The 24,571-nt window shown below is 44.6% G+C and overlaps 1 protein-coding gene across 1 annotated transcript in view; it reads right to left on the minus strand.

Annotated features, from left to right (window-relative positions):
* Nucleotides 1–6,093: 6,093 nt before the first annotated feature.
* The window catches only part of LOC143276521 (solute carrier organic anion transporter family member 2A1-like), a 40,317-nt gene continuing 21,839 nt past the window's right edge, over nt 6,094–24,571 (minus strand). The window contains exons 9-13 of the mRNA XM_076581067.1: nt 23,380–23,563; nt 21,749–21,893; nt 19,829–19,983; nt 10,994–11,058; nt 6,094–10,435 (exon numbers count right to left, since the gene is read on the minus strand). Of these exons, the coding sequence (XP_076437182.1) occupies nt 10,116–10,435; nt 10,994–11,058; nt 19,829–19,983; nt 21,749–21,893; nt 23,380–23,563 (869 nt within the window). The 3' untranslated portion in view covers nt 6,094–10,115. The remainder of the gene's footprint in view (nt 10,436–10,993; nt 11,059–19,828; nt 19,984–21,748; nt 21,894–23,379; nt 23,564–24,571) is intronic.

Consider the following 24,571-nt stretch of genomic DNA (forward strand, 5'->3'; position numbering starts at 1 on the left):
TCGTGGTGTGCCATGTTGTGTCGGGTTTTCTTTCGTTTGTGTTTTGCTTTTTTTTTCTTTTTCTTTTTTTAAATTAATTAATTTTTTTATGTTGTAGTAGTAGTTGTTGTTGTTATTCTATCTGTATCATGTTGTGTCATTTGTTTGTCATTTCGTGACGTATGTGTCGGTTGTTTGTGTCATGCCATGTCGTGTTGCTGTTTGTTTGCTTGTGTATCGTGTCGTGTCGTGTCGTGTCGAGTTGTGTCGTGTCGTGTTGTGTTGTATCGTATCGTATCGTATCGTATCGTATCGTGTCATGTCGTATTGTGTCGTGTCGTGTTGTGTCGTGTCAAGCCATGTAGTGTTAATGTTTGTTTGCTTGTCGTGTATCATATCGTATCGTATCGTGTCGTGTCATGTCGTGTCGTGTCGTTGTTCATTTGATTGTTGGAATGGAGGAGGGTGCGTGATGGTGATGATGCAATGGGACAGACAATGAATGTGGGAGTGAGAAGAAGGGTGTCAGGTTGGGAAAAGTGGGTGGGTGGGAGAGAGAGAAAGAGAGAGAGAGAGAGAGAGAGAGAGAGAGAGAGAGAGTTTATGATGGCGGAGTGGGGGGTGTTAGAGAGAGAGAGAGAGAGAGAGAGAGAGAGAGAGAGAGAGAGAGAGAGTTTATGATGGCGGAGTGGGGGGGTGTTAGAGAGAGAGAGAGTGAGAGAGAGAGAGTGAGTGAGAGAGAGAGAGAGAGAGAGAGAGAGAGAGAGAGTTTATGATGGCGGAGTGGGGAGTGTTAGAGAGAGAGAGAGAGAGAGAGTTTATGATGGCGGAGTGGGGGGTGTTAGAGAGAGAGAGAGAGTGAGAGAGAGAGTTTATGATGGCGGAGTGGGGGGTGTTAGAGAGAGAGAGTGAGGGAGAGAGTTTATGTTGGCGGAGAGGGTTGAGGAGGGGGTCAGAGAGATAGAATTTATGATGGCGGAGAGGGGTGGGGTGTGGGTTAGAGAGAGAGAGAGTTATAATGGCGGAGAGTGGGGCACGGGGGTACATTTTATATGAACATACATCGATACAATTTGCTTGACAATGACTGGGGTTTTTTTGTTTGTTTTTGTTGTGTTTTTTAATGTCCTTCACTTTTGTGTGACAATATTCCCAGAGCGAAACAATGCCGTGTAAAGCGTGTACATGTACATAAACGGAGCATGGGGCAATAATTTTATGAACCACCAATCGTTTTTTTGAAACTTCTGACGTCATAACTGACGCTTGAACCGTTTTCTGATTCGTCGACATGTGTTCAGCGTTCATTTGCTGGGCACATGCTGAACATCAATGTGATGTAATCTAGAAGTTTTAGACATAAGACGCAGACTTTTTGATTTAACGTCATGACAGTGCTTGAGTTGTATGATTGTGTAATCGAGATGCGGCGTCATATGTGTGACATCGATAAATTCATTGATGTCTCACGGAAATTGTATTTCTGGTATTGTAATGCAGGATATTACTGCATGTGATATAATGATCATTATTCTGTACAAGAAGAAATGCACTGTATGTTGATATAAAATAGCTGTGGTCTTTTTATTTCATCTTATTTTGATCATTATACATATATTTTGGGGGACAAAATTGTGTCTGAGTGTTTGTCTTTAATCTTTGTCTCCCATTGTCTGTCTAACTGTCTGTCTGTCTGTCTCTCTCTGCTTTTTGTATGTATGTTTTATTTTCTGACTGCTGTATGTTAAAGGAGCCGTGTGGCAGAATCAGTTATCAGGGTTGGAGGTTCAGATCGGGCCAGGTGCAGTGTCCTTGGGACAGACACCTTCCTCCAGAGTCCCTCACTCCACACAGGTGTCAACGGGTACCTGACTTCAGTTTGGTAAGGTTAATACAGCGGAAGGAGAGGACTGGGCCCCGCCTTCCTATGCCGATCCCTGGACACAGTAGACATGAATTCAATGTCCCAGTGTCTGAAATAAGGCTGTGGGACCTGTAAGCTAACTCCTCTTTCTTGTCCAACTCGTCTAATAATGACGAACTCATGTAAGCGCACGCACATTAAAACGAAATAAAGATAAAGCAAACAGGAAAACGACAACAACTGAAAGCATACAATGACGGGATGCTAGCGATCAGGAGGAAAAAAAATATACATATGTATGTATGTATGTATGTATAACTCTCCAATCGCAGCATCATTATATGTGAACTTTAGGTTGCTCTCCCCAGTGACCGCTCTCGCCTCAACCTGTCGTCATTATGTATTTCTGTTCTCTTTCTTCTTCTTCTTCTTTTTTCCCCCTTTCCGAGTGATTTGATTTTTTTCTGCAGAATTTTGTCACGAAAACCGTCTTGCTGTCATGAAATCTTTAACATGCGCTCGCTGAACGAATCGTACACAGCGGACTTCAGCATTTCAAGTCACCCGAAACACCAGCACCGACACCTCCCCTCCCAGTCTGGTGGAGAAGGACAGGGAAAAAACCGACCTGAGTGGGATTCGAACCATTTCTGGATATGGGATCTCTCAACACCTTGGGTGGATGTATTACCCGCTTGACCACAACTCTTATGAAATCAATCAGTCAGTCAATCAATCAACTAATCAATCAATAAAAAATGAAATGAAATAGAAAAATATGACGTGACGTGACATGATATGAACAGCAATGGAATGATCTAGAATAAATTAAAATAAAATGAACGAAGGTAGTTTTGTTTAAAAAAAAATCAAAGGCATATGAAATGAAACACGAAATCTGGATTTAAAAGATAAGAGAAATAGAGAAATGAAAGAAGCTAACGTGTAAAGCCATCAGGAAACCAGTAGACCAGTCTTTCCTTTATTGGCAGAGTGCACTCCCGTGTTCCAGGTTGCCAAGGTCATTCAGTACACCAAGCCTTCCATCGTCCATCTTCTCCAGTTTCTTCAATAACCCGAAATCAGCGTCAGAACACATCACAGAAATCAGCGTCAGAACACATCACAGAAATCAGCGTCAGAACACATCACAGAAATCAGCGTCAGAACACATCACAGAAATCAGCGTCAGAACACATCACAGAAATCAGCGTCAGAACACATCACAGAAATCAGCGTCAGAACACATCAGAGAAATCAGCGTCAGAACACATCAGAGAAGTCAGCGTCAGAACACATCACAGGAATCAGCGTCAGAACACATCAGAGAAATCAGCGTCAGAACACATCAGAGAAATCAGCGTCAGAACACATCAGAGAAATCAGCGTCAGAACACATCACAGGAATCAGCGTCAGAACACATCAGAGAAATCAGCGTCAGAACACATCACAGGAATCAGCGTCAGAACACATCAGAGAAATCAGCGTCAGAACACATCACAGGAATCAGCGTCAGAACACATCAGAGAAATCAGCGTCAGAACACATCAGAGAAATCAGCGTCAGAACACATCAGAGAAATCAGCGTCAGAACACATCAGAGAAATCAGCGTCAGAACACATCACAGGAATCAGCGTCAGAACACATCAGAGAAATCAGCGTCAGAACACATCACAGGAATCAGCGTCAGAACACATCACAGGAATCAGCGTCAGAACACATCACAGGAATCAGCGTCAGAACACATCACAGAAATCAGCGTCAGAACACATCACAGAAATCAGCGTCAGAACACATCACAGAAATCAGCGTCAGAACACATCACAGAAATCAGCGTCAGAACACATCACAGGAATCAGCGTCAGAACACATCACAGAAATCAGCGTCAGAACACATCACAGAAATCAGCGTCAGAACACATCACAGAAATCAGCGTCAGAACACATCACAGAAATCAGCGTCAGAACACATCACAGAAATCAGCGTCAGAACACATCACAGAAAGCTCGCAGACCGACATCGTTTGACATCACAGCAACTCCATTTTGGTTGTCACAGAGACAACATGAACATGTGATAACGACAGACACTGATACATAATGAACATGTGATGACACCAGACACTGATACACAATGAACATGTGATGACACCAGACACTGATACACAATGAACATGTGATGACACCAGACACTGATCCACAATGAACCTGTGATGACACCAGACACTGATACACAATGAACATGTGATGACACCAGACACTGATCCTCAATGAACATGTGATAACAACAGACACTGATACATAATGAACATGTGATGACACCAGACACTGATACACAATGAACAAGTGATGACACCAGACACTGATCCACAATGAACATGTGATGACACCAGACACTGATCCACAATGAACATGTGATGACACCAGACACTGATCCACAATGAACATGTGATGACACCAGACACTGATACACAATGAACATGTGATGACACCAGACACTGATCCACAATGAACATGTGATAACAACAGACACTGATACATAATGAACATGTGATGACACCAGACACTGATCCACAATGAACATGTGATGACACCAGACACTGACACACAATGAACATGTGATAACAATAGACACTGACACACAATGAACATGTGATAACAACAGACACTGATACATAATGAGCATGTGATAACAACAGACACTGATACACAATGAACATGTGATGACACCAGACACTGATACATAATGAACATGTGATAACAACAGACACTGATACATAATGAACCTGTGATGACACCAGACACTGATCCACAATGAACATGTGATGACACCAGACACTGATCCTCAATGAACATGTGATGACACCAGACACTGATACACAATGAACATGTGATAACAACAGACACTGATACATAATGAACCTGTGATGACACCAGACACTGACACACAATGAACATGTGATGACACCAGACACTGATACATAATGAACATGTGATGACACCAGACACTGACACACAATGAACCTGTGATGACACCAGACACTGACACACAATGAACATGTGATGACACCAGACACTGACACACAATGAACATGTGATGACACCAGACACTGACACACAATGAACATGTGATGACACCAGACACTGATCCACAATGAACATGTGATGACACCAGACACTGACACACAATGAACATGTGATGACACCAGACACTGACACACAATGAACATGTGATGACACCAGACACTGACACATAATGAACATGTGATAACAACAGACACTGATACATAATGAACCTGTGATGACACCAGACACTGACACACAATGAACATGTGATGACACCAGACACTGACACACAATGAACATGTGATGACACCAGACACTGACACACAATGAACATGTGATGACACCAGACACTGACACACAATGAACATGTGATGACACCAGACACTGACACACAATGAACATTGTATCCCACGCCTCATTTCCTATGCGCACATACATTTTTTCTTTATTTTTTTTAATACCCGTCTAATATCACTAAACAGTGAAAAGACGTTAAACTAAACACAACACAACACAACACAACACACACACACACACACACACACACACACACAGAGAGAGAGAAAATGTATGGTTTCATGGGAAAACATTACCAAGATGATTTTCATAAGAGGCAAATCATTTCTCTAATCTGCAGATGGAAAATAAATTGTTTTAAGACCAAATATGTCAGTAATGTTTCTTGCATCTGTGGTGCTCACGTAACAGCCGATCATATACTAACTTGCGATAAAAGTCTCACATCCCTGAACTGAAATAATCTTCAGTGCTGACAATCTTCAGCAGTCCATTGCTAATGTATGACTTTTCAACTCCTTGTTAAATAGTCCAGTTGGTTCGCTGTTATAGTTGTTAGTTTTTCATTAGAAAGATGTTATATTGTTATGCCATTTTTTGAAAAACAAAACTTAAATCAATCATTTTCTATATGTAACACACACACACGCACGCACACACACTTTCACTTACTCGCATGCGTGCACAGTAATTTCTCCCCACCCCCTCTCGATTTTTTCCTACCCTCGTCTAATATCACTCACAATGAAAAGACGTTAAACTAAAGAACGAACACACACACACGCACACTCACACTCGCACACACACACACATACACACACACAGAGATACATACATACATACATACATATACACACTGCCAAAAAAAGACAAAAGAGGCTCACTTTTCTTACACATGTGTTTTAATTAAGTCGTTCAGATTAATCATGCGACTACTTAATAAGCATATTCAGTTAACATGATCATATTCGCCTAAATAGATTTCATTCATTTAATACAAACGAAGAATTGTTTCATGCTTTTCTGAAGCTTGTCAAAAACACAGCAGTCAATAGGGGAGAGCGGGGTGCGTTGAGTCAAGGGGCAAGTTGAGTCACCCTCAATTTAAAGAATATTTTGCATACTTCTTTCGTTTTTGTTGCTATTCTTAGTTTTGGAATACCCATTCTACGTCTGGCGCCATTTTGATTTTGACTGGCAAATCTACAAGTGGGTCAAGCTGCATTCCACTCGTCTTCTCCGCCAAACGGCAAGTTTCACTTTCCCTTTTCTTAGAGTATTATTGTGTGTTGCATTGGAGAAAGAAAAAAAAAGAGAATATTTCAAATAACAAAAGTAAAAAGATGACTAAACATAAGGATATCAGCATTCTGACTGCAGAAACACATGTGTTTTGATACACTGTGATTTGTCAAAGCACCTTACGGATGGCAGGTTGAGTAGGGGCAGGTTGAGTCACTGAGTCAACCTGCCCTCATGGTGACTCAAGCTGACCCCGTGAGAGATTAAACCACTTGTTTAAAATCTTAATCAAATATATATTTACTAATTTAGAAAAAAAAAGTTTGCTATTTTTTTTTCTTTCATTTTCTTATTTCTTCGAACAGATGGTGCGGAATTACAAAAGAAAGGGAAGCTGGCGAGAGATATCTGCATCACGTTTGCAGGAGGCTCTGGATGCTATCCTTGGTGGGGAATCCACTAGGAAAGTGGGAGAACGGTATGGGATCAGTTTTGAAACGCTGAGACGCCACTCGAAAAAAAAGACATCTTGGCCCTCAGTACACTTATGCCGCTTTCTGCCTGCCTGCGTTACAAGACGTGTGTTTTCAAAGACAGAAGAGACCACCCTGGTGGACTACTTGCTGAAAACTTCACACATGGAGGTTTCCCCTTGACACAAAATCTGTGCGAAACACGGCTTATGAACTTGCAGTTCGCAACAAGAAGGCTTTTTCCTTCAACCTGGAATGAACATAGGCTTGCTGGAAAAGATTGGATGACTTCGTTTTTGCATCGCCACAGAGAGAGGCTGAGTCTGAGAACACCTGAAGCCACGAGCCTTGCTCGAGCAACTGCCTTCAGTGAGCACAATGTGAAGGCCTTTTATTGCAAGCTAGAAGAAGTGTACACGAAGTACAAGGTTACACCTAAAAGAACATATAATGTGGATAAACAGGTGTTACATCGTCCCAGAAACCTCAACGTGTGTAGTCGCAGAATCAGGCTGTAAACAAGTATCACAGGTAGTCTCACATGAGAGAGGAGAAATAGTTACTGTGTGTGCCATCGTGAATGACACTGGAAATACGGTCCCCCCTTGCTTTATCTTCCCCAGGAAGCGGTTTCATGTTAGCATGGTCAAAGGAGCACCAACTGGTTCACTTGGTCTGAGCAGTCCTAGCGGCTGGATGAATGCTGAGTTGTTTATAAAGTGTTGAGACATTTTGTGAAGCATACAAGGTGCTCAAAAGCAGGGATGGTTTTGCTACTTTTGGACAATCATGAGAGCCACGTGTCCCGTGAAGCAATCGATTTCTGTCGTGAAAACGGCATTGTCTTGCTGACGTTCCCACCGCATTGTCCCCATCGTCTGCAACCGCTTCACCGCACAGTGTTTGGACCGTTCAAAACCTTCTGCCAAAGTCCTGCAATGACTGGACGTACAGTCACCCTAGTCAGAGAATGAGCATTCACGATGTGGCTGAAATCGTGGGGAAAGCTTATCCAAGAGCATTCGCCATAACAAACATTGTGTCTGGCTTCCAAAGCACTGCAATTGCCCTGCTGGTTCTGATATTTTCACGGGATCAGATTTCATTCAATCAACTGTGCCAGAGCCACAGAAAATCACGGAAGACGAGGGCCAGCCTACACACAAGGAGTACAGTGTACCTCCAGACCCACCTGTCAATGCTCAGACCGCTTGGTGTGAACCAGAGAATGACCAACCAGCTCAACCTATCAGAACTGAGACACCACCAGCAGTTCAAAATGATCTGCCAGTCCCTCCAGTCACAATTGAGAGTCCACAATGCACAAGTGACATCGATCAAACTTTTCCACCTGAAACAGTGAGGCGCCTTCCAAAAGCAGGCAGCAGAAAACAGACAAACAGAAAGACAAAGCCTAGGGAGAAAAGTAGACTCTGGACAGATACTCCTGAAAAGGCACAACTCATTGCTGCAAAAAAGAAACCGACCAGCTACAAAAGTGACTGGTGTGAAGAAATGTCTGAATTCAGCACCAGATACTTCAGGCCGTCCACCTGTTTCAGTCTTGAAAGCATCCTGGCATCAAAGACATCGTGTCTTCCAATCTGAATCGTGAGGTCTCCAGTGTACAGCCATGGCAACCACTGCCGCTTCTCATGCGGCCACAAAGAACGTAACTCAGCGGTCAAGAGAAGACCTGGATTGTATTCTGATTAATGGTGATCGCTTGTACAAACATATTTCATTTCAGCCAGAAAATGAAACGGGATATCTCTGGTCTCTGACATTATGAAAGTGATCTTTGTTGACCAGGGTTTGCCAGTTTGTGGTATCCTCACAGACGACAAGACACCCTCAATGAAGGAAATTCTGAACAGAAATCTTCAAACCATTTTCAGCCAAGCACCAGCCTGTGTGATGATCATCAAAGAATTGTCAGTAATGTTGTACAAACCCACTGAAGGAGACACTTGCTACATATTTGACTCTCATTCCAGAAATGATTCTGGCATGCCATCACCAATGGGGGAGGGGGGGGGGAGGGTGTGTGTGTTGTTCTTCTTAAGTTCAGCAGCGTGAAAGATCTGGTTTGTTATCTCAACACCACTGCTTCAACATTCAGCAACAGCCCTGTCCCATATGAAATTGTCAGTTTGAAGATATCTGTGATGAACACGGGAGATGCTTCACTTCCTGTTCTGGCAGACGTGTCTTTTGATGATGCAACATCAAGTGTTTTCTTCAACATGTTCGACCCACTGTCTGAATACGAAGAGACCACTGTGACATTCAATGTTGAAAACTTATCATCAGACAATCCTGCAAACAAATAAAATAGAGAAAGCCGCTGAAACCGATGAATGTGAAACTCAGTGGAGACAACCAAAGATCTGCCTAACAAATCTGCTGAGGAGGAAAGGCCTGAGAAAACAATGCATGCAACAGAACAGCAGACACATGGCTCGAAAAATCACACACAAGACAAGATCCAAGGTGTGCCCACAACCAGGATGATCGCTGCATAATTTGTTGTGTACTGTTTTGACAGTCCAAACCTGGGGAAGGATGAATTCAGTGCAGTGGTTGCAAAGGATGGTGCCATGAGGCTTGTGCAGATAGTGACCAGGCCAACGTTTTCATTTGTAACTTGTGTCAGTGATCCGAGAAGCTATTCTCGAGAACATTCCAGATGAATATGGTTTTACAGTTACTTTTCCCTATTCATGCTGTATAATTCAAGGGTATTGAAGAATATTTCATGTCCTTATTGTTCTCGGTCAGTTGTGTTTGATTCGTTTAATCAATAGAAAAAAAACTCTTTTGCAGGCCAAACAGATCAAACAGGATGATGACAGAAAAAACTGTATTTACTTGCAGAGCGCTACTCAATAGATTACTCAACGTATCCCAGGGGGGGACTCAACATACCACACAGTGGGGAAGATTGAGTCAGCGTTGGCTACCGTTTTGTTTTTGGTTTTGTGACGTGATTAATGGAAAAAATAACTTTCCGTTGCGTGTATATGTTCACAGATGAATAATGTTTTGTTTAAAGTTAACTGGAGTGGAATGTTTGAATAATGTTTGAAGTTATAACAAAAAATCTTTTTTTTCTGACTCAACGTACCCGCTTTCCCGTAAACCATAACTCCTTGGCAGCAAAGACACACGACCGCCCACTTGTTTACGTCATCAGTTTTGCGTTTCAGCCATTTTTTCTTTCTCTGACCAGTTGTCTCCCTTCTCTGCAACTTTCAATGTCATCGTAGTGACCTCGTCGAGGGGATCGCCATTGTTCTTCTCAAATTTATTGGTGACTTTGGCAGCGATGAACGCCAGGACAACAAACATGAGAGACAGACCCCGAAATATGATTTGGTATCCCATCAACTTCAACCGGAAGTTGTCATTGTCATAGAGAAGGCAGGCCCCGCCCCCCGTGCAGCTCTGCTCCCACTGGATGCAGATCCCGTCAATCAGTTTACCGAAACAGATGGGTCCAAGCATCCAGCCTGAAAGCAGAAAGAAAGAAACGTCACTGGAAGTTTGCTTGCCGGACGGAAAGGGGGTGGGTGGGGTGGGTGGGGGGGTTGTACATTTTTAAGCATGTTCACGTTTGAATTTTGCGTGTACACGCGCCACGTGGATACACTTAAACACACACACACGCACACACAGATATATACATATATATATATATATATATATATATATATAGGGGGGAAGAGAGAGAGAGAGAGCTATCCACACAAACACACATATCTATCTACCTAACAATCTATCTACATATATGTATACATATATCCACACACACACACGCACACGCACACATATGCGCGCGCGCGCGCACACACACACACACACACACACACACACTCACGCACACACAACCACTCACTCGATCATATTCACTCGTTCTCACACACCGACAACCGTGGATGGACTGACAGACAGATGGATCGATGAAAGCAGAAAGAGTGACACACACACACACACACACAAAGAGAGAGAGAGGGAGGGAGAGAAAGAGAGAGAACGAACGAACACAGACGAACAGAACAAACACTAACCCATGATGGATGTCATGAAGGCGTTGAATCCCAGAGCCAAGGCTTTGTCTCGCTCCTCGGTAGACCTGCAGCATAAACAACCTGTCTCATGTCAACAGTTCTGTAGTTTGGCCGAATAAACACTTGTCACTTCATGTACAGAAAGTGTATGGAATCCCTCATCACAAACAATGCATATTTTCATAACATTCGAAATTCACAGTGTGCTAGCTGGATCTGTGGCGTAAGCAGCCCTGACTTGCAGTTGTGTACCTTGTGAATGGAGAGTTACCACTCTTTACTATTTGTTAATCGTTTAATCTCCTGGCCTCATTGTTTTTAATTTCCAGTTGAAAAACCACCGAGGCAACCATGTGTTTGTTCTGTATTGTCCATGTGTTCTGTGTGGCTTGTTCATAATTAAAAAGGCTATATCAGTCTTGAATAAAAGCTAATTTGTGTTTGCATATTTCTTCTGTCTTTGCTGCTGTGTACACATGTCAAGCGATCGGTATAAAGACAGGCCCAGTGTTAATTTTTCTCGAGGAAGGGTATGGGTTTGTTCCAAAGTAACTTTTCATTTATTTATTTACCTGTGTGTTAGCTGGATCGGTAGCGTAAGCAGCACTGACTTGAAGTTGTGTACCTTGTGAATGGAGAGAGTTACCACTCTTTATTATTTGTAAATTCGAACGTTGTGTGTACAACCCTCACAATATTATTTCTGAATTTTCCTCAGATATCAAGGTCTTTTATGTTAAAAAACAAAAACAAGTAAAAGTGTTGAAAAAGGACAGTGCACCCCTGGCATTCTGGCTGTGTCCAACCAAAAGGTCTCGGCATCAGAGAACAGGTCATTTCTGTTTTTCACGCCTTCCCATACTCAGTGGAATTGTCCCATACTTAGAACACTGTTAAAACTCACTCTGGACGATGGAACGCGAAAGCGGTTTCGACAATGAAAAAAATTTCGACGTATTCCTCATGGGGTAGCATAACAATCGCAACTACACCGGGCACTGCGAACGTGTCAAGGGTCGAATGGAAAGTTTCATCATGAGATTTCGTACCAACACACTCCACAGCGAGCCAGCGAGTTCAGGACCCCCACACGACAAGCTAATCTGCGTACGTATCGAAAATGGCGTCGCAGGCAATACAAGCGGAAATTTTTGGAGCAAACTAGATCGCGACAGCGGCTTTTACTGCTGCTGAAGTGATTGAAATGCTTCAAATAGAAGGTTTCGACATCGACGAGGATGATGAAGATGTTGAATAAAGTATCTGCAGTGAAGGAAGCTACCAGCAAGAAGGTACTGACAGTGACTCAGCTTCTGAGAGCAGTGAAGAGGGAGGGAGGGGGTGAGCGTTCACACGACGTGAGGAGAGGCGTCAGCGAGTCAAGTACAGTGAGTTTTGTTCAGTTACTTTATGTTTCTATTTTTTGCGATTTTTTTCCGAACCCAAACAAATGGGTCGTCTGTACAGAAAAGTAAGGGAGAAAACTATTAGTCCGGATTGAGTTTTGACCGTACAATTTGTCACATACATCATCTAATTAACTCCTTTTCCTTCTTTACAACATCATTTCTCTAGCGTTGGATCCAAGAAAACGGAACAAAGGTCACCAAACCCTCCCCTGGTGTAGGGAGGAAGGTGGACCACTAGGGGACACGCTTGCCCATACGCGTGCAACCACCTCCTTGTCCGGATCACCGACCCAAGGGAGGCAACCCCTGCTTTGGCTCCCTTGCCAGTGACCGCCGCAGTTACTTCCCTTGCACCGGCACTGCTCCTCGCCTTCAGTGCGAGTGCGTGCACGGTCCCACCAAGCTATGCGGTGATGACCCCATCTGCCACACCGCCGAGTGCTGCTGTTTCCCATCCACTAATGGTGTCTCAGCAAGCTGCTCAACCAAACAACCAGCAACTCATCACTAACTTGCTGCAGCAATTATGCACCACTCTGCCTCCTGGTGCCACACCTTGCGCCTGCACCGCCCCTCACCCACAGCGCAGGTACGTGCACACCCCATTGGAACTTCGGCAGTGCTGGATTCTTCTGCCCCATTGCCTAACTCTGCTGTTACCCAGACTAATATCGGCACTTCCACTTTGGAGTACCTCTTAATAACTCGATCCTGCCTCTCGGCAGTGCTCGGGCCGATCTTGTCTATCCCTTTATCCGTCAACACACAACAACTGAATGTTGGTCCTCTCGCAGGAGCTATTCGCGAGGTTGGACCGCCGTTCAGCTACAGGGGGATGCACATCCCACGGCAAGCCGACGGACCTGTCTCCCCCTCGTCCATGACGCCCATAACACTGGATTACGGCGTCGTCATGCCACATGCCCCGACCGTCTCGCGTCCGATGGCGACCGATTCGGGTTGGGATGCCCACGGCACTAAGGGACATTATAATTATTCCCCTTGCGGTCGTTCTCACCTGTGTCGGTTACGGTGGCATCGAACCACGGACTCTCACACACAGCATGACACTCCTCCCTGTTCAGCGAGGACACGTCGCACCAGGGGATATGTGCTCTAAAGACACCTTCCTTTTCGACGATTATCGGCGCCAAGGGAGGCAACTCCGCATTTATAACCTAGGCGCTTGAAGCTGTAGTTACTTTCGCTGACACAGCACGTCACTCCTGCCCCCCGTGCTGTCCACCAACGATGTTTTCTTCGGTTTCTCATTGGGTCCTCATGCCCAGTCATGGACTTTACACATCTTTGCATAGCAACTGCACTTTTCTTGCTGTTTCTCAGGCTATTGGCCACAGGAAATAAATCACAATATTTCCCCTTCTATCCTTTTGATTTATTATCACAATCAACAATCACGAAATATATATATATATATATATATATATACACAAAAAAAAAAAAATTAAAAAATCTATATATATGTGTATATATATATATATCTATATCTATGAGATATCTTGCTACATTCATACACATTTCTGCTTTCACTTATAGATGTGTACTTATTCCTCGGTATACACGTGTGTGTGCTTATGGGATAGGTTCAGACGACTTTCATATTAACATGTACAATTATATTTCTATCTCTATTCATTGACATCTATTCATTGAGATTCCCTACATAGCAATACAGGCACACTTGCATTTGCGGCCTTCTGTTCACAATGCCCAGAACTCTCTGCCTCTACGTACTGGCACTTTATTCATGTGTGTATGTACATCTCATATATAGGTGCATAGACAGATTCCTTTCCATTGATGATTATGCATACTTACCCATTTACTTGGGTATATCTGTGCTTGCTACACGTATGTTTATACAGCCGCTTATTTCTTGTGTCTCGATCTCTTGTCATTGGCATATTTCTGACATCATCACTTGAGTTGATGGAAGTTTATAATCCCTTTGCACATATATGTATTCATTTTCATAAATTCATTCCTACCTTGCTTTCGGAGGACGACTGCACTCACAAAAAAAAAGAAAGAAAAAAAAGCCTCATTCACGCCTGAATGTATGCTCCTTCACATTTCAGTAGTGGCTGGTCCTTAGGGACCCACACACACCCCCTTCACACCCACAGGGCTAAGAATGCCCTCTCTTGGTGCAAGGACGGACAAGGCAACCCAACTCATTTGCCTGCAACAATCACCCATAAGGCTGGAGATGCACAAGGAGGGATGAGGCAGTCCAACTTAGAGGTGCCACTCCGGACACACATGCCCTTCATTCCTTCCCAGTTTGTAAGGCATCCCTTCTTCCCCCCCTTGCCTACAACAACCCTTGGTTTGCACCACTGTGGTTGTGACAACAGTTCCACACGGGCCCTACATCCTAGCCAGCCTTCCCATGAAGGGGGGTCTATCTTTGCCTTGCAAGTTTTAGCGGACCCAAAAACTGCCCACTGGGCAGGAGACAATCACCCTAAGCCCATCTCTTCCACTCCTCTCTAGTAGCAGAAGGCCTGGGTCATAATTGTTTTCCTCTACATTTGGGAGAAAGGCATATTGACGAGGACGGATGCGTCTCACAGAGCACAACGAACCGTCCATTAGCCACAGGGGTGTACCTTTCTGCCCACTCATACCAGCACGGCAGATGCCGCATTCAAGCACATTAGTTCACCCCATCACCTTGCTTGAACACAGATCCAGCATTGACGTCTCAAACAGTTGGCGTTGGAAAGCACTTTCTGCACTTGGTCTTCCCTGCCCGATCCTTTCAGCCTCAACACACAACCACTGCTGTTGTTACAGATGGGCATTTCTCTTCAAGCACTGTCTTTCCAATGAGACACTTCCAGGGGTTTCTAGCCTAGGCAGGCTATCCCATCATGGAGCCCCAGCCTTCAGTCAAGGGCCTGTCAGAGGATGACTTTGTTGTCACTTCGGAAGCAAGCACCATGTCTTTCAGACACACGGTTGCACCACAAGACCCCGTCAACTCTTTCCGGCTTCCTTACATTGCAACATAATCTGCATGGTGAACACCTTCGTCCCTGAAGCACACAGCAGCTGTTTCCTGATTTACCCATGCTGATTGGTGTCCTCCTAGGAACAATATATGATAATCAGTCGTGTACGACAGTCACCATCAGAACAGCACTGCTGTCCAGACTATTCGGGCTGGAATTCGATTATACAATTTATAGTAGAGAGCGTTTTGCCCAAGTTGCATCCCCGGTCCCTCAATCAAGAGGGCCTCAGGACTCATCATTGGGACGGTTCCCAAAGGCTACTTAGGCCCAAGGCTACAGCACTAAGTCCCAGTGCAATTTGACTTCTAGTCTGAGAGACACAGTCATTCATGAAAGACTAAGCTGCAAATGATTTCCTTTTGCAATTAAGAAACCACTGATAATACAGCTCTCACCTTGCAGTTGGCCATACTAAAAACGTATGTCAGATCAGTGCCTTGATGTCAATAGCCAGTACAACACATCTTGAGCCACTTACCTCCCTGCCCCGCCCCGCTCCATCCCAGACTCAGTGCGCACCATACACAGCCAGAGGCCTGTCATGGATCTGGTCCCCTTTCTCACTAAAGAACCTTCAGCAAAAATTTTCCCCATGGAAACCCTCTTCCATTTGGGAATTCCACCACAGAATGAGAATCAGTGACCTGTGGGCACATGAAATGCACTTCCACAGCCTGGTCCAACCCAGCCATTGACTGCCGACAACTTTCTGCAGGTTGCTCCAACATGCCACACTCAGGTAGAGAAGCCACCAAGCCTTCCGTATGCCCCTTCGTGATGGTACCTACCTGGGCAATTACACAACCCTGTCCCAGAGACACCAGGGACATCAAGTCTTTTGTTGCCAAATGTCTGCCATTCTATGCATAGGCAACATACCAGTGCTGTCATTTTTTTGGCAACGACAAAAAAAGGGGGGGGGGGGGGGGAGGGGGGGAGTGCCCATCGCCTGTCAGCTCGCATGAAGGAGCTCTACAGATCTGGCTGTCATGCCTAAGGCAAGCCCAACACGGCGACCTACCTCTGTCTCGTGCCACAGTTTCCTTCAAACACAAAAATCACTTCCACTATCGGCCCACATCCGATGTGGAATCATCAGATCAAACCACATGCGCACCTCCTTGCATTGACGCTCAACCGCGCTCAGATGAGACAACCCTATAAGGGTACGTGTTTCCTTCCCTTCCTTTGATTCGAAGGGCTCTCAGTAAAGTGTGGATTCAACCCACCGACCCGATTTTCCTTGCGCTACATTTATCAGCACAGCTGTGGTCCACAGACCTCCCCCACAATACAGCTGCGGACCTGTCTCCTTTGCCCGCACCAATATCCTTAGGTGACACAGTACACTCTACTTCGTCGAATTCTACTTGAGGGACACCTATCGCTTTAGGGATGATGGCTCATTGACTTCTACCAGAGAGACGTCGCATGCCTGCGGGATGATGGCGCAAGAGGCATCGCTTCTGTGGTAGTTGCACAACAGGCCATCACAGCACACAGACAGTAGAACAGGTGAGCCCTCCACCTTGTCGCGCTATTCTGCACTAGTTGGGTCACGGTTAAGTATGTGTAATTAAAAGGAAATTTTCTATCTAAAATTACGTTTAAATAACATACTTACCGTGACCCAAATTTAAGACCCTCCCGTCCTCCCCGCTTCCTGTTCTCCCTGCTCGCTGCGCTGGTGATGGCATATTGCCGTCAAAAGAGAGCGCTAGCCAGCGGGACAAAGGGGAGGTTACCTACTTCCGGGAGGTTATCGGCCGTAGTTTCGTTTTCTCCGCATAGGCGGATAGTAGTTTGCACAGGACAGGAACGTCAGACCCCTGCCGGAGTCTGCACTAGTTGGGTCACGGTAAGTATGTTATTTAAACGTAATTTTAGATAGAAAATTTCCTTTTTTCACTGTTGATCGCAGACTGTTCATAACTGTCGTTAGATTAATTATCAGTCTTATTTTTCCACTGAAAATGTCGACGTACGCAGCATTAGGTCTATTTCCCCAGCGTTCTTTAATGGGACCATAATCAAAACAGAACGCATGTGCAAAGAGGAGTCTCAGTGTTTTGTGTGTGTGTGGGGGGGGGGGGGGGGGGGGGGGGGGAGGTACTGGGTGGTGATGAGGCTGAAGGCGCAAATGTAGATGTATATGAGAAAGAAATAAGAAAAGAGAGAGAGAGAGAGATTTCTAACTGTTATCTGATATGTTTTAACTGTTCTTTTTTATGCTGTCACTTGCTCTTAAATACGTAACATGATCTGTTATATGTCAGTATAATCGGAGATTAGAAAAGAGAGATAAACCACTCGCGGCAGGCCCCTTCTTACTGTCTATAACAGTGCTGAAGCCGTTTTGGGGCACACACGCAGTGCGGAAGGGTGGGGATAAATCACCCTCTCCTTCCCCACCTGAAGGAAACTAGTCGGTTCTGACGGTTCAGCTGCAGTAAAGCGAAAGTTAAGTTAAGCCTGGAATTTCCCACGTGTAGTAAGATTCGCTGTATACAATGAAAACCGATTCATTTTTGCTTGGTTTTTAGCACGTTTGCATCTGCTTGAATGTAGATAATATAAAAAGAAAATAAAGCAGCTCCCCCCACCACCAACTTCCCCCCACCCCGCCCCCCGCCCCCCCAGCGCAATGTTGCACATGAGAGAGACAGTTGTAAATTATTGAACTGCGTTTTCGTAACGCTACTTTTTCTTCACACTTTCTGGTTTACATCGCCATTTCTTCAACAAAACAAAAAAAAAAAAAAAAAAAAAAAAAAAAATATATATATATATATATATATATATATATATCAAAACATAAAACACATATTCAGCTCTGTCTCTCTTCTAACATCTGTCTATACATACATACATGAATACATACATACATAATTTCATATAGATCTATCAGTATGTAAATCTAAATCTATCTATATGTACATAATCATATATATAATTCATATATATACGAACGCTTCATGTTGCCCGAGCAGACCGTTGTATTGTGCTCTTTCTCTCTCTCTAAGTCTCTGTCTCTGTCTCTCTCTCTCGGGAGTTTTACATGGCTGTTAAAAGCATCTACGATTCTGTACTAGTATGTGTTCGTGACAAAGGTATTTATTCAGACTTTTTTCAGTGTCCAAGAGGGGTTAAACAAGGTTGTATGCTAAGCTCACAGCTGTTTTCCTTTTTCATCAGTGAATTGGCAGTGGAGTTATCAAAGAAGGGGAGACATGGAATACAAATGATACCTGGCGCAACAGATTTGCTCTTAATGCTATTTGCTGATGATGTTGTTCTCTTGTCTGACACACCCATAGGGTTACAAAATCAATTAAATGCCCTTAAGCAAGAAACAGACAGACTACAACAAACAGTGAATCTCGATAAGACCAATATTATAGTTTTCCGCAATGGAGGTCATCTTTCGACTCGTGAAAAATGGTGCTGTGGGGATAGGGAAATAAAAGTAACCAATACATATAAATATTTAGGAATGTTATTCACAACAAAATTGAGTTTGACATCTGCGTGGGATGAAGCAAACAGAAAAGGGAAAAAAGGTGTAATCCAAATTATAAAATCACTCAGGAGACTGCGTTCGACTGACGCTTTCCCTTAGTTTGGGCGGGGCAAAGGCAGCTCATGAATAATGAATGCGTCTCGCGGCGCAGGCTGCCTGGCTTCAGCATTTTCTGCAAGTGGTTTATCTCTCTTTTCTAATCTCCGGTATAATTCTTTGTGACCTCTTTGAATATTAAAACATGTAGATGTTTATTACGAGAGTCTTTTTATGCTGTTAATGTTGGATATGTGAAATCTTCTCAGATGTGTCAGTATAATCTCATGTAAAGTTTTAATTATTTGAAAATGTACATGTCTTTGAAATGGGTTGTTGTTCCCTCGTTCGTCATTTATCAGATGGATTCCCCCTCGACGAAAGGCGGCAGTACGTCGCAGGTAAAATCAAATCTAGTGTTTGTGATGTAAGCATGAGAAACACGACCACATAACTATGACTTTCTCTTTGGCGGTTATACAGTTAATTTGACATGACGTCACTATTCCGTCTCCGACGTACCTCGAGGAGGAAGGTAGCAGAATGGTTAAGACGCTTATCCGCTGGTTCAGTGTCTGTCAAACTCTGCATTTAGCGCTCTGATGAAAAATGACCCACGGCGACATGAGTGCTGTTCTCTGGCAAAATCCTGTAGAAATCCACTCTGATGGGTACACTAATATTATGCACGCACTCCAGGCCTGCTTAGCGCGTTGGGTAATGCTGCTGGTCGGGCATCTACCTTGCAGATGTGGTGTAGCGTTTATGGATTTGTCCGAACGCAGTGACACCTTCTTGCGAAACTGAAACTGAAATTGAAACGACGTACCTGATATAGACGATGAGTTTGGGAATGATGGCCACAGTGCCGAACAGACTCTGAACGCAGAAAGCGATGACGTAAGGGTAGAACATGGCGCAGCTGTAGTCACACATGCCGGGCGTGGCCGTGCCCCCCTCGGTGAACGTGCAGTTGACGTAATCCTGCCAGAATTTAGGTCAAGGTCATGTGTGTCAAGGCTGAACATCAACTTCGAACATGTCATTGGGAGACATATGTACTTATTTGTATTTGTATTTCTTTTTATCACAACAGATTTCTCTGTGTGAAATTCGGGCTGCTTTCCCCAGGGAGAGCGCGTCGCTATACTACAGCGCCACCCATTTTTTTGTATTTTTTCCTGCGTGCAGTTTTATTTATTTATTTATTTATTTATTTATTTATTTTTTCTGCCCCATCATCTGCACCGTTTCAGTGGCATTACTCCCACACCGCTCATTTAGATTCCCCCATACACAGCCACACCCGGGTTCGTCCGTCGCAGTTCCAGCGTCGGCAGTTCACAGGGAACCATCAATGTTAGGTCGCCAGGAGGCCACACACCAGAGGAGACCCTGCACTGCTGCTGAGTCACTTCGGTGGTGTTCAGTGGTGCCTGTTCTGATTCAACGTACTTAGGACACCACCTACTAAGCCCCCTACTAACGACAATAATGGCTTAGTCGCGGAGCCAGACTGAGTGAGCGTCCCTCCCGGAGTGGAGACCGCCACCACGTCCCTCAAACAACAGCCCCCCATGAATCTGCCGACACTGACGACATTGACAGGACTCACCCCAAGCACGGAAGTGGAGGGGTATCGAAACTGAGGTCACCATGAGAGCAGGGCATGAAAGGCCACAGACTTTGAGACTATTTTGTTTTATATTGATGACGATGAAGGAGCAGGAGGATGACGATGATGATGACGATGATGCTATGGAGGTCCATTTTGTTTTGGGACTGCGTGACAAGGCTGTACTCTACGCTTCCTGTCATAATGATATCATGGCGTTAACCAGGCCCGAGAAATACAGCCACTTGCAGTGCTGGTCAGGTAATTAGAGCAACACACCCAAAGACGCATCCTTGAAGTGGATGACACTCGACTGTGTGGTCCCAGTCTCCCCATTTAAGCCCACAGCACACTCAACTCTGGGTAGGAGCCGGCCACGGGCCGAAAAACCCACCTCCGCTGAGATTCGAACCCGCGTCCTCCCAGCCGTCAGTCCGCGACGCTAACCACTTCGCCACGGCGGCTGGTGCGTGCAGTTTTATTTGTTTTTTCATATCGAAGTGGATGTTTCTACAGAATTTTGCCAGGAACAACCCTTTTGTTGCCGTGGGTTCTTTTACGTGCGCTAAGTGCATGCTGCACAGGAGGACCTCAGTTTATTGTCCGACCCGAATGACTGGTGTCCAGACCACCACTCAAGGTGGGAAAGACAGTTGTGGCGAGTGTGAGGTTCGATCCCCCACGCTCACATGACTTCCCGCGTTAACACTGGGCCACTAATCCCCTCCCATATAAGGGAAGGCACACAGACTGTCCTGAAGCCGGTTCTATTATCTGCCAATGCAGTGTCTGTGAGGGTCTGGGTTCAATTCCAGCTCTCGCTTTTTCCCACAAGTTTGACTGGACAACCAAACTGAGCGTCTGGTCATAAACCGAGGTCTCGTGTGCAGCACGCAGTCTGCGCACTAAAAAAGAACCCATGGCAACAAAAATGTCATTTGACCAAATTCTGTGGAAGAAATCCACATTGACAGGTACACAAACAGGTATATGCATGCACTCAAGATCTGACTAGCATGTCGGATTATGCTGCTGTCAGACAGACAAGCAGATGTGTTGTAGCGAATATGGATTTGCCCGAGCCCAGTGACGCCTCGTGGATAAAGTGAAAGTGAAAGTGAAAGAGAGACTCACCCCACGGGCCGTGCTGTGACAGCCGGCATGACACGGGGAAAAGAAGGTCCTGCCGTCATCAGCACACACCGGGAAGAAATCCCCGTCGTCACACATACAGCTGTCCACAGTGCCGTTCAGGCTGAGTCCTTCTGGTGCACCACGCCTGTTCCCCATGCACAGCAACAAACAATGATTTTTTTTTAACCTATCTATCTATCTGTCTGACTGTCTGTCTGTCTATATATCTGTCAATCTATCTATCTGTCTGTCTTTCTGTCCATTTATATATCTATCTATCTGTCTTTCTGTCTATCTGTGTATCTATCTATGTATCTATCTATGTATCTATCTGTCTGTCTTTCTGTCTATACATGTATGTGCAAACAAGCAAATTGATAATCAATCAATCAATCAATCAATATACATCCGTATATATTTTTCATTAAGAAATACAAAAAACAAATAGTAATTATGCCTTTTTTTCCTTCTTTTATTTATTTATTTATTTTATTTTTTTTTATTATTATTTTTTTTTAGTGCAATTGCTGAACTTTTTCGCTTGCTTGTTTGTTTGTTTGAAAATCTGTTTTAATTCCATCTTTGGGTTGCAGTGTTTGTCACAGCATTACACGAAATCATCCCGTTAGTGATTATATTCTACACTCGGCTTTTATCAGAGACTGACATACGTTAATTGTCGGGCCAACAGCAAAGTGAGAGCTGTGTGATCAATGGTTCCTCCATTCCAATGGGAATTCATTGACAGCTTGGCCTGTTGTGAAGGACTATGACTCTCAAATTTGGAGGCAAGCTTGTACTGGCTTTTAGTGTTGCAGCGATGGGACCAGATGGTCTTTGGGGACTACCCCATGTCGACTGCCCAAAAGCCCTCTTGGTCGAGAAAAGTGCTGGTTGAACTTGGGCAAGACACTCTCCACTATATTCTTACCTAGGTAGTCTGGACAGCAGTTGGCTCCACTGCCGTTCTAATGGTCACAGTATGACACGACCATCATTTATGCATATCGCATTGATAGATATTCCTTCTATGGCAGTGTACAATTTTTCCTTTTAAAAATGGATCAAAACTAAACCAAGGCATGTGTAAATAAAACCACACATCACCTACGATCACACACACACACGCGCGCACGCGCGCGCGCGCACACACACACACACACACACACACACACATTAGTATTGCATTCTATTGTATTCTGTTGTAGTACTCTTTTCTCACAATAGATTTCTCTGTGTGAAATTCGCTCTGCTCTCCCCGGGGATAGTGCGTAGCCACAATGCGGCGCCACCCACACATTTTTTTCTGTCTGCAAGTATATGATTATATTTCTTTTTATCAAGTGTGTTTTTCTAGAGGACTTTACGGGAGACAACCCTTTTGGTGCCGTAGGTTGTTTCTTTTAAGTGGGTCAAAAGCATGTTGCACACAGAAGCCTCGGTTTATCGTCCCATCGGAATGACTAGCTTCCAGACCACCAATCAAAGTCTAGTGGAGGGGGAGATGAATACTGGAGAATACGGGATTCGGCCCCGCACCGTCAGATTCTCTCCCTTACTAGGCAGACACGATACCACCAGGCCACCGTACCATCCGAACGTAATGACCAACGGTCGTAACGAATACGGACCCGGGTGATTTGTGGACGTGGGGTTGTTCACACTTGAAGATAATGAGGAGGCAGGAAGCGAGGACGGCGACGGTGGACATGGCGATGATGGTCTTCAGACTGGACATGGGGCCCAGCTTCCTCCGCTTGGACACGTAGCCACCCAGGAAGGTACCCAGACAGGCCGTCCCCAGCGTCACACCCGCTGTAGTCAGCGTACACCCGATAAGACACATTACTATAACAATACGCTGGAGACACATGTAATACGCTGGCTGTTGTATACAATGATACGCTGGATACATGCTATACGGATATGCTTGGTACGCACAAAATTACGCTGGATACATATGAAAATACTCTGGATACATATGATGATACGCTGGATACATACAAATACGCTGGATACATGAATACAAATACACTGAATTGATCATCATCAACTCGTTTACTGCTGACGAGTGCGCTCCTCAGTGAAGGGCTGTCACCTCACTGAGGTATGACAGATCTTACAGGTCAGGATGTCAGTGAAGGGCTGTCACCTCACTGAGGTATGACAGATCTTACAGGTCAGGATGTCAGTGAAGGGCTGTCACCTCACTGAGACATGACATATCTTACAGGTCAGGATGTCAGTGAAGGGCTGTCACCTCACTGAGACATGACATATCTTACAGGTCAGGATGTCAGTGAAGGGCTGTCACCTCACTGAGACATGACATATCTTACAGGTCAGGATGTCAGTGAAGGGCTGTCACCTCACTGAAGTATGACAGATCTTACAGGTCAGGATGTCAGTGAAGGGCTGTCACCTCACTGAGACATGACATATCTTACAGGTCAGGATGTCAGTGAAGGGCTGTCACCTCACTGAGACATGACATATCTTACAGGTCAGGATGTCAGTGAAGGGCTGTCACCTCACTGAGACATGACATATCTTACAGGTCAGGATGTCAGTGAAGGGCTGTCACCTCACTGAGACATGACATATCTTACAGGTCAGGATGTCAGTGAAGGGCTGTCACCTCACTGAGACATGACATATCTTACAGGTCAGGATGTCAGTGAAGGGCTGTCACCTCACTGAGACATGACATATCTTACAGGTCAGGATGTCAGTGAAGGGCTGTCACCTCACTGAAGTATGACAGATCTTACAGGTCAGGATGTCAGTGAAGGGCTGTCACCTCACTGAAGTATGACAGATCTT

This window comes from Babylonia areolata, chromosome 32 (genome assembly GCF_041734735.1).
Source record: "Babylonia areolata isolate BAREFJ2019XMU chromosome 32, ASM4173473v1, whole genome shotgun sequence".
NCBI classification, from domain to species: Eukaryota; Metazoa; Mollusca; class Gastropoda; order Neogastropoda; family Buccinidae; genus Babylonia; species Babylonia areolata.